Source organism: Magallana gigas, chromosome 7, assembly GCF_963853765.1.
Source record: "Magallana gigas chromosome 7, xbMagGiga1.1, whole genome shotgun sequence".
In the NCBI taxonomy this organism is placed as follows: domain Eukaryota; kingdom Metazoa; phylum Mollusca; class Bivalvia; order Ostreida; family Ostreidae; genus Magallana; species Magallana gigas.
In genome coordinates, this window is record NC_088859.1 from 11309603 (window position 1) to 11326212 (window position 16610).

Consider the following 16610-nt stretch of genomic DNA (forward strand, 5'->3'; position numbering starts at 1 on the left):
AAAGCATCCTCGCAATGTCAGGGGTTCATGAGTGTACTTAGTACTCATGACATTGTGAGGATGTAAGAAAATCTGTCTGAAGATTTATGGTTTAGATTATTTCAACTTCTTCATAATTTTGGTTGGACCTAAGAAAAAAATGTTAGTTTACAATTACCTCAATATCAACTTAAATTTATTTGCTCTTTAATTTTGCACAGAAACTTGTTAACATACCATTTTGGGTGAAACGGTTTTAGATTTGTATGTTGAAGGACTAATAGGGGGTCAAAAAGGACTGCAAAATAATTTTACCAATGACTTTCAAGTGAAATTTCGCGCAGATGCGACAGTTTGCAATATATCCAAATTGGCGGCGATATGTACCTTGTGTATTGTTAAGTAAATGTAGAGGGTATATATTTTTAGGGTATATATTTTTCATTATGAGAAAAATATATGATGTAAAGTCCTGTGGTTTGGCCTTGTTTAAATCATTTTCATTTGAACAACTGTTGAATATGGTTGAAATTTTGTGTGAATTCATAGAAATTGATGGATTTTGAGCATCCTGCAAGTGCCTTTAAAACATACCTGTATCATCAGGATGTATTAAATATGATTCTTCCTCATAAATGTCACATAAAACAAAGCAACGCATTAAAATACATGCACTCTATCATTTTTATTAGCAAGATTTAACAAAAGACCATACAAAAACTTTCTCGCAACAAAATTCTTCCAACAAGCATTCAACAACAAGGAGGCCAAGGATCCACAGTACTGGCGAACACCCGAATCATGTCAGACAAGCGGTATATATCAGAGTCCAGTTAGCCCGTTATTGGCCATCATTGCACAAACTCGTCCCTAAAGGCCAGACAGACCACAGCCTTTTGATGGCCACTGTACTCTTTCTTCACATCCCCTGTCTCGACAGACCACAGGCGGGCCATGTTATCTGATGAAGCTGAAAAATATAACACAGAGATTGCTGAATGTACAACTGAGTGTTAGTATTAATCCTATCTAACATTGAGATGAGTGTAAAAAATGGCAAAGTGTTTAGTCCTTATATCCATGAAACAATGTGTGGAGATGTGATTCAGTGGTCATTGGCATTATGCCAGAAACTGAATGGTTGCTGGCTCAAAACCAAATTATTCACTTAAGATGTGTGTTGTGTTTTGTGTACATAATTTGGATATGTTTCTCCTTCTTATTTAGTTACTACAACTCTAACAGAATTGATCTAGTACGTACAGTAAAACTTATTTAATATGAACACGGATTTAGCGAAATCTTGGATATAGCGAAGTTTTTTTGAGTCCCCTGTAAAAATTTTAACAAATCTTTGCAAAATTTAATGGTTATAACGAATTCAGATATAACGAATTTACAGATATAGCGAACTGATTTTGAGTCCCATAAAGGTGAATGTTAACAAAATTTAACACTTTTATAATGAATTACTTTACACCTGTTTTACCTGTAATGATGTACTGGGAGTCCCCACTGAAGGCACAGTCCCACACCCATCTCTGTGTGTTCTCCTTCAGTTCCGTCATCAGTGTATGGTCGGCTGTCCGCCAGATTTTACAGGTCTGGTCGGCAGATGTGGTGGCCAATAACCTACAAATCAACCAATCAGAAATGAGTCAGATCCGAAACCAGTGACCTTAAAGAAGGTCATCCCCATTTATAACTTTGGAATATTTTTGCCTTAAATGTGATATTTTCTGTGGAATGTCTATGCATTTATGGTGTCTTTACATGAGACAACACTGACACATTGATGTTGATTTTCAATCATTATCTCTAACAATGAACTTCTTGGATAAGTACAGAGCAAAAATGTTGATACAGTGATTTATAATCATGTGAAATTCAATCTGAAAAGAAAACATTGCTTATGCTCTTACATGTGTCTATTTATAAACTTTAAAACTGTTAATAGCTAAGAATGAATGACCATTTTACTTCTCTGTTGGATACAAATGTGCAAATGATGTAAAAAAGTATGCAATACATAAAATTTCTAAAAAGACAAGATGACCTAAAAATAGATCAGCTTCATGCATGGATGAACTATAATAATAAAACACATACGTGGAGTCTGGACTGAACAGACATTTAATGCCATATTTGGAATGCGCCTCAAAGGTCTTCTTTAAGTGGACTTTAACAGGATCTGTTCCACGGCCTCCGGAGAGAGTCCATATATAACAAGTTCCCTGGTAAAAAAAAAAAAAAACACTTCTCATCAGAAAAACATCAAAAAATTAAATATCCATTTTCTTTCACCATCAAGGAAAAGGAATGCCACATAGATAATGGCAGTATGATTTTAGTCATGATTCTGGTTATGAGTTACTCCCCCTGACCTTGTTGTTGATGGCAGACATCATCGTTCCCATTGGGTCGATGCTGATGGACTGAATGGAGGTATCTTTCTCTGGGGTCTGTCAACAAAACAAAGATATTATAATACAGATATATATATATACATCATAACATGTAATAATGAAGGCATCCTTCTCCAGGGTCTGACAACAGAACAAAGAAATTTATAGAACAAGACAACAGAAATATACATGTACATTATAACATCTACTGAATGGAGGCATCCTTCTCCACGGCCTGACCAAAGTACAGGTACAAAGAAATTCACACTGACAGTTTAAGACTCTTCAAAATAAACATCAGTTATAATTATTCAGATAGCATATAAGTTTAATTTAAGAAAATGTAAGGATTCTCCAAAAAGTTCATTGAATACTAGTATCTTTAATATGTAAAATTATGCTCCTTACTTGATTCTGCTAATGGTAAATATTATGATAACACAGTCTCCATATATCAATGGATAAATGTGGATCAAAAATTGAAAACTCATTCAGGTAAAAATCCAATATTTCTCTTTCAAAAACATGTACTATTTTTTTTTTTCAATACTGAGTATCCAGATTTGAAGAGGAAATGCAAACAAATACAACTGTACAAACTACCTGGTACATGTATATAATTATGGTATCCTGGAGATGATCAGCATGATATAAAATGTGTAATATTATTCTTGAAATGTTTCATTCTATTATCATTCCTTTTTTCATTAATTGACATTTTCAATTTAGTTGAAATATGTATTTTAATTTCTTTCTCTTAAATACCATTTTAACCCTTTAATTATAATTTATTTCAGTTGGTCAAAAGTTTAAGATGGTTGCATTTCTTGACATGATGACGGCAAAACAATCAAATCTAGCATAGTGTTTGGTTTACAATTTTACTAATTCTAATTACCAAATGTTCACTGCTGTCTTTCTTTAGGTCCCATATGTGGATTTTTCCATTTTGATCACCAACAAATATTTCTCCCTGAAAGATGGACAAAATGTTAAGATACTATAAAATAATATCAATACGGTATCTCAAATGAAATAAAAGATCAAATATCGATATATCCATTACACTAAAATATACTGATATGGAGACTGTAATTTTATTTTGTAAAAGCCAGTGTTGTTATGTTTACAGATATTCCTTTGATCAATTTACCTGATTTGGATGTAAACATACACAGTTTACAGGGGCATTAGCTTGGAATATTCTTTGGCATTGCAAACTCCTTGTTCTAAAAAAATAATTATCAATGTATAATTATTTACCAGGTAGACTATAAGCAATGCCTGATGTTTGTTTAGTCTCAGTAGCTACATGTACATAAACTTGTCTGTCAACAATGTAATGTGTGTGTGTGTGTAGGGGGAGGGGCTCTGACCTTAGGTCCCAGATTCTCACTGTGTTGTCCTCTCCCCCAGTGTACATCCATTTTCCTTCCTCATGGAAACCAACACTGGTCACATTTTTCTGGATTCCATCATAATTTACCACAGGGTTGGGGTTGTCAGAATTCAAGTCATACATACGGATGTGCTGATACCCTGTTGAAAAAAAGTAAAACTTGTTAATAAAAATATATAGCCATTGAAGATATCTAGATAGCCTGAAGGGTCAGTCAAGGCTTCTCCCTCTAGATAACAAGTGAGAATAATGGCAATTTCAGAGATTCATACAAACTGTTACCTAATGAGCTAATGAGCTATCATGGTTCAAGATGGCATTTTTAATCTTCTGCTGACATCTTGCCTTACAACATTATTCACTTTGATCAAAAACGCACTACTAAAGTATTCAAATTCAGATGCTTCTTGAAAATATTGTTCAAAAGAGGAATAAGATATGTTACTCTACTGCAACTGGTCGTTTTTATTTCCTTTGAATTTGGAATTTAATTTTCAGAGTTCTTCTACTTTGTTACTTAAAACAGACAGAACATCAAGATTAAAGAAAGGAATGAAATGTCCATTGTATACAATCACTATAAAATAACATATCTAACTCTTCATTGAGAAACTTATATATAGTACATCATATGTGTAACAGGATGGGAGAAATAATGACAGACCGGGATTCGAACCCAGGCCCCCTGAATCTTTAGTCAGGTACTCTACCAAAGTTCTGAGCTATCTGGCGCCGGTTTGAGCCCGTCTGACTGTCACATTCCTCCCCCCTAAATGATCTTCGCCCTCGAAGATCACCGCAGGCTCTTCCCCTTGCAGGAGTTAACCTGTCAGTTCCAGAGGTTGGTCACGGCACCAAACGTAACGGAATGGGAGAAATAATGAAGGACCAGACCGGGATTGACCTGGGCCCCCTGAATCTCAAATCAGGCGCTCTACCAACTGAGCAATCTGGCGCCGGTATTCGAACCAGTCTGACCGTCACACATGTAACTGTTAAAACTTATTTGTTCATTACCTGCAGCTGCTATCATCTGCTTATCAGGGGTGATCTCCAAAGCATTCACCTGCTATGATTTGTCAAGGATACAATCTTACATGTATAATTAATTGCATTTAGGATAGATATTTTAACAACTCAAACTGGACTGTTCTACACAACAAAATTAGAAAATACAGAGGATACAGAGTCCGGGTGTTGGACGGTCCTGTAGCATATCCCTGTGTGGGCCTGCCAGAACCGTATCGTGTGATCATACCCGGCTGTCGCCAAAATAACAGGGTCGTTACCGCCCTTGGATCCACTCATACTGTGTCAGTAGAGTTGAAAATCACATCATTCTAACCAAAACACCCCGTGCAAACGTGCACTGTTTACAGCGGAAGTTAAAATTATAGTTTTCGAGTCGGTCCGGTATATGTGGAATATCCAATATCATTTTTTATAACATACTCCTATACAGATTGAAAGGTACTTTATGAGTAAAATACCAATCGCATAATTTTAAAACACATTTACTGGACATAATGTTTGGTCGATACAACGTTAATGTCCAAGAATGCAATATGCCTTGATCCCAAAATTACACAGATCTTTTGAAGCTGTAATTTGATTGGTCAGTTTAATAAGATGGCCTCCAACTTTAGTGGTGCACTACAACTTACGGATTTAAATGATTTTATCACCCCTTCTCAGGTTGATTATCCTTTTGATTGCATATATTTTGTAGTATCAAATTTGTTCAGATGTTATGCTTGTTAGAATCTTTCTAATGAAAAGAAATTTGGATTGTAAAATAGCAAGTTTTTTTCAATGTATGATGAACTCCGAACCCGATGTAAATTATAAACAGGTTACATTATTTTAATTATGTAAAGAGAATTGTACAGTGAAATAATATCTGTAAAAGCAAAATTTTTCTATGTTTATGACTGTGTTAACTGACATGGATAGATTGAAATAAAATCACATGAATAACTAATCATGCTAATTGTAAAATGATACATGTAGAAGTAAAATTTTTGTTATTATTTACAGGAATGTGTAAAGCCAGTGAAGATAGACAGAAAACCGGGGAAAGTAGCAAAGATAAGAATTGAGGATGATGGTTCTTACATGGAAGTGGCAGAGGTGAATATCTATCTTTGTTTATACTTTATAAATGTGCTAGCCACATGCATACGAACCAACAGAATTGAATTATCAGACTTCATACATACATTTGTTTACATATGCTATACATAGGGGCAATTTCCATTACGCTTGTTTCATTTATTTACTGTTTGTTTACATTTTAAAAACACTAGCAATATTTGTTACACAGAGCGGTGAAGAGAAGAAGCTACAGAAGGCGCAGATCACGCTAAATGACTGTTTGGCGTGTAGTGGGTGTATCACCTCAGCAGAGAGCGTCCTCATCACTCAACAGAGTCAGGAGGAGCTGTACAATGTCCTACAGGAAAACCTCAGGCTTCAACAGGCGAGTGATAACAAATGGAGGTAACTCATTAGATAATGGGAGGTAACTTATTAGATAAAGGGAGGACTGGGAAGTAAGGTAACTTACTGAGTGAAAGAAACTAATTGGTAAAATGTTAATACCAAGAAAAGGGCAACAATTCTAATATATCTAATCGAAAGAGGGAACTTAGAACTCTAGAGCAATCTGATTAAAATCAGATCCTCGATGCTCCCGTTTTAATGATATGTCGCTAAAACGGGAGCATCGAAGATCTGATTTTAATCAGATTGAACTCTAGAGCATTATCATGTGCAAGGTTGTGATAGATTATGTTCCTGATATATAACATTTTCTAGAAATGATTTATCATTTGAAACACTTTGTCAAATTGTTAGACAGTCTTTATTTGAATTGATTTTTTTTTCAAAAATGTATCACTACTAACGCTGAATGTATTTTCTTTTAAACATACTATTACAGACAGGTGAAGTAAACAAAAAGAAATTAGTAGTTGTCTCCATTTCACCACAGTCCAGAGCCTCCTTAGCAACCAAATACCAACTGTCACCACAAGAAGCTCACCATAAACTAACAGGATTTTTCAAAAAGCTAGGTTTGCAACTTATTTCACTTTTTTCCAATAAAGAGTACCTATAACCAACAAAAAAATTAAAATGCTTGAGAGTACAATTCCTTATAGGGTCATCAATTTTCAGATGACATTTTGTTTCCTCTTTCAGGTGTAAATCATGTGTTTGATACATCCTTCTCCAGGAACTTTAGCCTGTTGGAGAGTTGTCGGGAGTTTGTGCGCCGGTACTATGAATCAGAAACCAACAAGACGGCTCTTCCAATGCTGGCCTCCTCATGTCCTGGTATGTGTAACAGATCACTCCACATATCCTACTGACTTTGATCAAATTTAACAGTACATAAGATGGTATGGGACACCTCTATGTTGTGATGCACTATTTTTTAAAATAAACTATGAAATCAAGTGTAAATCTATGAATGGTTTCTTTCCCAATATTGTCACCTAATGTTGTAGTGCAGTTGGTAAGAGGGTTTGAATCCCGCTGAGGATTTGAAATTTTTACCTTTCCAAAAATTTTTAAAACATATTTTTTGAAAATTCTAAACCAGTGAAAGTATTTGATTATAATGTACTTTAATCCACCTTAATATCAATGGATTTCCTATACTACCTTAACTGTAAATGGCTTTCTCCTTGTTGGTCTATCATCATACATGTAGCAATCAGTGGGTAACAAATAATGCCTTAAATTTTACTGTTAACAACATTCAGAGAATTAAATGTACATGTATGTCAGTTATTTTAGAAAAAAGGTAATCATTAGTTTTTCAATAGGCATCATAAGTCCAATTTTTGCAAATTCCATGGTTATTTAATTGCCATTGTGGTACCTAAATTGATAATCTGTCGCTTGGAACATGCTGAATTAAGGAGGGTGTGCACAAACTGTAACAATGCTTTTAAAAGTATTCAAAATTCTGATGGCTGATTTAATATCGAAAACTCCTCATCATTGAAATGTGAATAGTAGTGTATAACATGATTCAGCAAGGTAAGCCTTGCTGTAAATGTTGATCACAAGGGGGGGGGGGGGGTCCCGATGTTTTTTGAGTTTGCCAGGGAGGGTCTGAAGCATGTTTTTGGCAATTTTATAATATGAATTTAAAGAGATTTTAATTTACAGGGGGGGGGGGGGGTGTCTTGACCTCCTGATCCCACCCCCCCCCCCCTTCCCAGGTCCATGCATGAAAATCAAGTAGCATTTGACACAGTATAGTCATGCTTGAGAAACTTATTGTTTTCATTTTATGTTATGGTAGATACATGCAGTTTTTATCTGAGTTATCTTTCTCCTTTTAAATCAGAGTAAAACATACTGTGAATTATGGAAATGATAAAAGTTTCTCCAAGAGGTTGTTCCTCTGTTTTAGGTTGGATCTGCTATGCAGAGAAGACCCATGGATCATACATTCTCCCATACATAAGTTCCACCAAGTCCCCCCAACAGATTATGGGTTCCCTGGTCAAGGATTACTTTGCTGCCAAGCAGGGTCAGACTCCGGATCGGATATACCATGTGACTGTGATGCCCTGCTATGATAAGAAACTGGAGGCCTCTCGTCAGGATTTCTACAGCGACCTCTACGGGACGAGGGACGTGGACTGTGTCATTACTACAGGTAACCTATTTTCTGTTTAGCTCACCTGAGCAAAAGCCATGAAAATACTGAGGATGAAAATCTGTTGTATCTCATGTTAGTGATATGGCCCATGGGCCTCTTGCTTACCATCAAAATACAGTTACAAGATAGTGTACCTGAAAATTAGTATTTACTGACATGTAGAAGTATATAAAATATTCATTATTATTTAATTCATATTGGGTAATATTGGAAAAAAATAAAGTCATCTCTCTCACATAGTTCTTTTAAAAGTAAAACATATAAATGTTTATATATAATGTTTTATATACACAATGTACATGTAAAACACATTTCTAATTTCCCCAAGTTACTTTTTACAAATGGATGAACCCAACTGAAAATATCTTTGATAGCTACTGATTAGAGTATTTTTCAAATACCATGTATCAACACATGTTTTTGCAGGGGAAGTAGAGAAAATGCTGGAGAAAGAGAATGTTACTTTAGGGCAAGTGGAAGGAAACACTGCCTATTGTGTGTAAGTCTATACCTGTATTAGATTACTAATAATATCTTATGTTGATAGTTGATGCTGTTTTCTGAGACCAAAATGTCTGAAAAGAAATTAAGGTATATTGGAGGTATCAATACAATTGCCAGGACATTAATATTTGTTATTTAGAATGTGAAGACCTAGTGAATGAGAGGGGCTACAGGTTTATGAAATTAAGGAAATAAGTTCTTTTAATGATACTTCATAACAATAGCTTTGTTTGACAGGGTGAATCGGGCTTTGTCGGTAAACACAATGAAAAATCATGTTGTAAACTGTCATTTTCTATGTACATTGTAATAGGAAGGAAATGATAACAAATCTTGGTAATTTTCCCATTTTTGACTTATGAAATAAATCTAGAATGCCTACAGTCTCTCCAAAAACAGCATTAAACAAACTGTGAACCTTCTCTTAAAAAAATCCCAAATTGTATATAGGTATCGGGATTACTTTTTCCATGTCATGATTTAATATCGAATGTCAAGAAATTGCTTATTTTCTACATAATTCCTTTGAAGCCATTAAGGAAGAGAAAAATTATTCACAGATCAATGATTATGTCATAATTGATTTGGTATCAAAAAGACAATCTGGCTTCATTTACTAGATCTGGACCTTTAGCAACATTTGATATATTCCTATTTGCTTCCATTCAGGTGATATTAATGTCATCATATTTGCTGTTGTGAAAGTCAGGCAGGAATGATATTTCCGTTTTTTTAATGTAAATATTTGAATTACTAATTCTTCAATCAATAATGGGACGAGAGGAATATAATGCTTGAACAGGAAATTAATACTCAGTAGCTTATGCTAATCTCACAGAGTGATACATGACTGTATCATATTCCCATCAGTTATCGAAATGTGTAAATTGTTTGATTTTAAGTCATTTGGAAGTCATTGTTTGGCAGTATTGGAAGAAACTCAGCAAATGTACCTGGTTACTTGTATTGGTAGATTGACTGTCCTCTGTTCTCTGTCACCATTAATGAATCTCTATCTATGAATCTTTTGAATTTCATTTCAATTGTACAATGATAACAACAATGGTATCCTTATTTTTCAAAAAGAAGTATTCACTAGCATTTTGATAAACCTACTTCTGATTTTCAAACTTAATCAATGATTTTTTAGATAGCAAATGAAGCGCTAGCTCTGGTTAATATATCTTCACAATTAAAATGGTTGAATCAGTATTATTTTTGAGTTGCTATACCAGTAATAATCCCTTGTCAGGCTGTCTGGATTTGGGAGTCCAGATGGAGGGTTGGGAAGTCACCTTGGAGGAGGATCCGGAGGTTATCTGGAACACGTCATGAGGTATGCAGTGTCACAGATCCATGGATCCTCAGTGGACAGCCTCCAGTACAAAACTCTCAGGTAAAATCAAAGGTCAAATACTAGCATTAATTAGTAGTCAGGTTCCACAGGCACCTGATGTTATGAATTTTTCTCATAATAAAAATGAATACCCTATACCTAAAATAACATGTAGGTATAGTGTATTCATTTTTTATCATGAGAAAAATTTATAACATCAGGTGCCTGTGTCAAGTTCGGAATGAATCCCTCAAATTCTCTAGTTTTTTATACACAAGTCCTATATTTAGTCATATTGTTTTCAGAAATCAGGATTTCCAGGAGGTGACAGTGGAGATTGAGGGAAAGAGGCCACTTAAAATGGCTCTGGCTTATGGCTTCAGAAACATCCAGAACATCGTCCAGAAAATAAAGAGAGGGAAAATGACCTATGACTTTGTGGAAATCATGGCCTGTCCCTCAGGCTGTGTGAATGGGGGAGGTCAGATTCGACCCATGGAGGGACAGACTAACAATGAACTGCTACAAAGGGTGAAAGAAAGCTATGACTCTGTCCCATGTGTTCAGCCTGACTTGTGGCCTGGAGTAAAAGATATATATGAGGAATGGCTAGGGGGCGTGGATACAGAGAAAGCTAGAGCCATGCTGCATACACAGTACCATGGAGTAGAGAAGGTGGCCAGTGCTCTTAACATACAGTGGTGAAATATAATTATGATTCAACATACAGTGGTGATACAGATATTTAATACAACATACAGTGAGGTTTCAGCCATGAACATATATGTAACATATAGTGGTGATACAATGATACGATACAGTGATATCATAGGATGTGTTGTATGGTATATCATCAGCCGGACTGTGATAACCTAGTTAAATGTGACATTTTATCATGCAAACTATGAAATAAATCAACTAGTCCCCTTTTGTGTTTTGTTGACTATTTACTTTTTCTGTTATGAATAATCTCAACAATAATCAAATCACAAATCTTTATAGCAGTAAGTTTTGGAGCAATAAAATAATGGAAAATTTTATTTCATTCCTTAAAAGTACTCTGCTTCAACACATTTTAAGTACATAATTATATTATCAAGAAAATGTGATCTTGCTCCCATAAAGGGACATAACTCGATCTACTCTTTAAAAGTATATATTGGACTTTATTAATTAGGAGTAAAATATTAATGAATATATGAAGTGGTGTTTGTTTTTCAAAATCAAGAAATAATTAGATGCTTTTCTGTTTTTGTAATTGAATTTTCTTTGCAACTGTAAAAAGCATCAATGCGTATGATAGTATATGATTTTTTGAAAATTGTTGATTTTTCCTTTTTTTACAAATAATTTAATCTCTTTTTGCACACAATCATGATAAGCTTTCTGTTTCTTATTCATTAAACATGATATCCATCAAATGGATGTATTTCTTTATCAAAGATATCAATCCTCTTGAGGTTCTTGTGTATGAGATAAAAACTGTACAATGCCAGTGTAGCTTTTTAATACACATCTTCAGTTTGCACACAATTAATTCAAGTTCACTAGTCCAAGGTTAAGGTCATCAACTCTTGTATACAAACAGATGATGCCCATTCAAGGTCATTTTGTATGTATTTATCATGAATGAAAAAATAATTTAATTTGTGTAATTATTTTATAATAAAAAGCTAAAAATTCCAAGTAAAATAAAAGATCTTTTTCTTGTTTATTGTTGATGATCTCAAAAAACAAAACCATAATAGTCATATAACAACATTTCAGATTCATCTAAATGTACATTGTCTTCCTTAACTCAACAAAACAATGGTGTGAAAAATTTAGAGAGTTACAGAAAAAAGGACACATTTGAATTTGACTAGTCAGTACATAGAATTTAAGACATTAAGGGTCTATCAATTTTTGTTTGCAAGACATTAAAAAACCAAACTGCATCATACAAAAATTACTATTGCATATCTGCTTAAAATACTGAAAAAGTATCATATGAGATATTCATATCATTGAATTTTTATGAAACAACAATTGATTTATTCACAAAGCAAACTTAAAACAAAAGATTCTTTAAAATGTGATTCATTAACAAGAAAGATTCTCAAAACCAATGCTTTAAGTAACAGAAGCTGTATAACATGAAGCATGATCCACCACAGGATTATTCATGTACCTCAAGCATTACACTGAACTTTGATCGTATAAATCAACAGTTGATGGAAAAGCTTTAAATACTGTCCCTTCTCTCTCTGCTGCTGTGGTCCAGATTTCACACACTGATCGTCCTAAAAACATTGAATCCACTGTGGGCGGTGCTGATGATGACCCCCGGGAGCTGAGGGTGCCAGTGTAACTCCTTAATGTCTGTCTGTCCCTGGTGAATAAACAACAGCTGAGGGGGCACACTGGGCTCTTCCTCTCCCTCAGCTGTATTGGCTTCTGTACTGTCTTTTTCTACGGCCAGGTCCCAGATCGAGATCTGGTCGTCTGATCCCGAGGCCGCTAAGACTGAGCTGTCATTAGGGTTCCATTCTATAGAAGTGATTGGGGCAGTGTGGTGTTTGAATGATGCCACTGGTTTTCCATTCTGTTGATAAAATTCAAACGATGAAATATGTATTTTGAACGACCGGATACTAAAACGAGGAACATGCATTTTTAAGAGAAGTTCTCTCCACCCCCTCCCAAAAAAAACTATTTTTGACAATTATTTCAAATCCATTAAACATTCAAACATCTTATCACAAAACATAAGTGCCAAATTAATCTTCTATCCCATCATTCTATCACAGAGCTTCCTGACCTTGAATTGCCGGAGGTCCCAGATCTTTATTAGACCGTCGTCTCCACCGGACGCGATGAACGGTTCTTTCCTGTTCCAGTGGATGACGTTGATGTCTCGATCGTGGGCGTCTTTAGCAGTGATCATACAGGCCTTGGAAGGGGCTGCCCGGGCATCCCACACTCGAATCGTCCTGTCCACAGAACAGGAGGCAAACACCTGAAGCAAAGACGGCCACAGATCATTATCAATGTCAGACAGGTTTGTAGAATGACAAATATTAAAATTACTTCTTAATCTTTCTTGAGTAAGATACTTTTAAGAAAGTGCCATGGACAAACAATTTTGATTCATTATTTATCTATTATAATTTGTTACAAACGATAAGTTTATAATAACATGTAAGACTTGGGGGGGAAATGAAAAAGCTTCTACTCTATGTGTGAGAATAAGAGTACTCCCTGTAAACCTATTATATTGTATATACATGTAGTTACCATGAGAGATGGGATACTAATCAGATGATGCTTACATTGGCTTCATTCGGTGACCACTGGATGTCCTCTACAGATGAGGAGTGGGCGTTGTAAGGTCGCTGGTCAACATGCCAGGTGCCCCCTTCCTTCATGGTCCATAAGTGGATATTTTTGTTACAATCTCCAGTAGCTAGGCGACCTGAAATGCATAGAAAATGCATGTGTTCTATTAAATATTAGTTAGAGCTAAGTTGTATTGATTTGATTTAACGTGGAATGTTGTACCAAAACTTAGTTTTATGGATCGTAATTGGATTCTGATCAAAATTGTAACTGTTGAAAAACCTTTAATAAAAACTTCTGAAAAGTCATGTTATTGTGATTATAGCATCATTTTGGATTCATTATTTCATTGATTATAAGCAATGATATGCTTTGGATTTCTTATTCATAGGAATTCTTTAAAATTCAAATTTGTTTTTGTAGCCAAATAAAACACTTTGAAGTTAATATGATATATCTAATTAAAGCAAATTTTTGACTACACAGATAAAACATGGTATGTACATGTAGTATTGTGAAATACAAATATACACAATTATAAGTCTCTGCACTTTTATGATAAATTCTCAAGTGTTAACCTTGTGTTGTGGGGGACCAATCAATGGCGAATCCTTCCACCTGATGTCCCTTGAAAGTAAACATTGGGGGAGGTGATTCCTCATTTCTGACATATGTGGACATAATATTTGAATCATTCACTGCATTTAGTGGGCGGGTCAAGTCCCAGATGTGTACTTTGCCTTTCTCTGACCATGTGGCTGCAACATGCTTCTCACCAATAGTTGTTGCCTAATCAAAAGAAATTTCAAGATAAAGATTTGAATTTTCAGAGGCAAACAAAAACAACAATCTACTAATAAATGACACAGAAATGTTTAAATTCATATATTTTTGAAGAGATTTTTTTATAAAATTGGTGTTTTACCCTGATTCTATTGACACAGCCTGCATGCTTGACAAGAGCAGTCTCTAGCTCTGGTTTGCTGTCTTCATCCTCATCACTTTCTGATTCACTTTCTTCTGCATCTTCATCTGATTTGGGTTTTGATGTTCGGTGAAGGTTGCTCATTTTGATGACAATGACATGGTTCTGTTGACCTTTGGCACTCTGTGATCCGGAGACAGCGTAACAGGTCAGGGGGTACTCCTCTCTCTTATCACCCAAAGAATCAGAAAGGGTATCAAAACTCAAACAAGGTGCTCCTTTAATACAAAGAGAATCAATGAAGTGCTAATAAAACATTTACTAGAATAATACAAAAGATCTGAAAGTGAATTAGTGATACCCCCATTCATTATGATAATAAATTAATAACAAAAGTCGACATTTATTTAAACAGGGAGTTGAGGTCATATATGTTAAAAATGAATCTCACCAAATAACATGCCTTAATCACCTGTTAATAGGAAGTTATAATTTCAAGTATCTGCGATTTTAAAAAAGGTATTTATAGTTGTTAAGAAAAAGTACGACAAAAACTTAATTAATATTATTGTTACAGACAAACAGACATACAAGAGTAAAACAGTATACCCACTCTCTTTCTGAGCGGGAGTATAATAACATGACACCGCTAGAGAAAAACTGCTGTGCTTAAAAAAAATGATACTTGAGTGTACCACTGTGCATAACCCCATAAAATATTGCATATCCTCGATACAGTCACGGGCCCTGGAAGTTATTGTAAATATATTGCATGTGCATGTATAAAAAAGTAAGGGTAGGACACTCTTTTTGGGGCGAAATCGGGTTTGACGAAGTCTGGGCGTTCCTCAAACGAAATTTCGCGATAAATCGTTCAAGTATACTTTACTTACGACATATGTATACATTCGTTCCGCTCCAATGCTGTTCCGTCGAAGAAAAAGGTGTTTTTATACATCCAAGTGCCTAAGAATTTCGCTAGACTGGTTTACATCCGGTTTAATCGCAGTGAATCAAAAGATAAGTTCTGATTGGTTAATAATAAAATAAATCTGCTCGTCAATAAGGTGGCGAAACTGATAACAATTTATGGTGAGTATGTATCAAATGTTTGAAAGGAGTTATGCATATAGATACTGGGTAGTTTGGCCTTTCAACAATGAAATGCGAGAATAATGAAGAAGATTGACAAATATCGATAAGAAATTAAAGAATTTATTTCATTATTGACCAATCAGAACTTACCTTTCAATTTACCTTTCGATTCACTGCGATTAAACCGGATGTAAACCAGTCTAGCGAAATTCTTAGGCACTTGGATGTATAAAAACACCTTTTTCTTCGACGTAACAGCATTGGAGCGGAACGAATGTATACATATGTCGTAAGTAAAGTATACTTGAACGATTTATCGCGAAATTTCGTTTGAGGAACGCCCAGAATTCGTCAAACCCGATTTCGCCCCAAAAAGAGTGTCCTACCCTTACTTTTTTATACATGCACATGCAATATATTTACAATAACTTCCAGGGCCCGTGGATACAGTGTACACACTGGTGCACAGGTTTTCCTTCAATGTCCAGCTAACTTAATTGGACGATTTCCGTAAAACTTTTATTTCCAAAACCTTTAAAAATGTGTATTAACAATGTAAGAAACAAGTTCATAAAATTGTACTATACCAGTTTGAGCCTGATGATACATGGTGTAAGCAGACTCATCGAAAACTAATTCCTCTCCTTCTGCTATCGGATCGCCTGGAAGATAAACCTTTTTCTCCTCAGACTCCTCAGCCATTTCTTCGTCATCTTCATCCTCGTTTACCTCTTCGATGTCTTCCATTTCGTCGTCATCATCCATAATTTCATCGTCCACATGGTCCACCTTGTTATTGTCAGCCATTTCTGAAAACGTGCTTCCGGCGAATTGACCAATCAAAAGAGGCGATAGATAACGAGACTCCTTCGATACCCATAAACAACATGGCGGAACAGGTCTGGAATGATAGGTAAACAAATTTAAACATCAATTATTAACGCTTTTGAGGCATATTTTTGCATTATTAT

The 16610-nt window shown here is 35.1% G+C and overlaps 4 protein-coding genes across 7 annotated transcripts in view; 2 read left to right on the top strand and 2 right to left on the bottom strand.

Annotated features, from left to right (window-relative positions):
- Nucleotides 1-645: 645 nt before the first annotated feature.
- On the bottom strand, nt 646-5173 carry LOC105338320 (target of rapamycin complex subunit lst8). The gene is made up of 9 exons (XM_011443378.4): nt 4969-5173; nt 4801-4852; nt 3761-3923; nt 3538-3613; nt 3283-3357; nt 2364-2441; nt 2089-2213; nt 1469-1611; nt 646-949 (listed from the first exon to the last, which is right to left on the bottom strand). Exons 1-9 carry the CDS (start codon nt 5089-5091, stop codon nt 831-833), a joined length of 954 nt encoding a protein of 317 aa, XP_011441680.3. The 5' UTR covers nt 5092-5173; the 3' UTR covers nt 646-830.
- Nucleotides 5174-5372: 199 nt separating this feature from the next.
- LOC105338326 (cytosolic iron-sulfur assembly component 3) lies at nt 5373-11226 on the top strand. The gene is made up of 9 exons (XM_066066424.1): nt 5373-5478; nt 5821-5913; nt 6107-6266; nt 6729-6857; nt 6985-7119; nt 8210-8458; nt 8888-8960; nt 10218-10361; nt 10607-11226. Exons 1-9 carry the CDS (start codon nt 5413-5415, stop codon nt 11004-11006), a joined length of 1449 nt encoding a protein of 482 aa, XP_065922496.1. The 5' UTR covers nt 5373-5412; the 3' UTR covers nt 11007-11226.
- Nucleotides 11227-11988: 762 nt separating this feature from the next.
- LOC105345093 (glutamate-rich WD repeat-containing protein 1) lies at nt 11989-16482 on the bottom strand. Its single transcript, XM_011453114.4, has 6 exons — nt 16227-16482; nt 14545-14822; nt 14198-14408; nt 13613-13755; nt 13102-13299; nt 11989-12885 (listed from the first exon to the last, which is right to left on the bottom strand). The coding sequence occupies exons 1-6, from the start codon at nt 16444-16446 to the stop codon at nt 12568-12570; spliced, it is 1368 nt and encodes a 455-aa protein (XP_011451416.3). The 5' UTR covers nt 16447-16482; the 3' UTR covers nt 11989-12567.
- LOC105345092 (coiled-coil domain-containing protein 154) overlaps nt 16445-16610 on the top strand; it is a 29100-nt gene continuing 28934 nt past the window's right edge. Inside the window, exon 1 of one of the 4 annotated variants that reach the window (XM_066066418.1) lies at nt 16445-16552. In XM_066066418.1, the coding sequence (XP_065922490.1) occupies nt 16527-16552 (26 nt within the window). In that variant the 5' untranslated portion in view covers nt 16445-16526. The remainder of the gene's footprint in view (nt 16553-16610) is intronic. The other 3 variants (XM_066066417.1, XM_066066416.1, XM_066066415.1) reach the window with 3 other exon arrangements.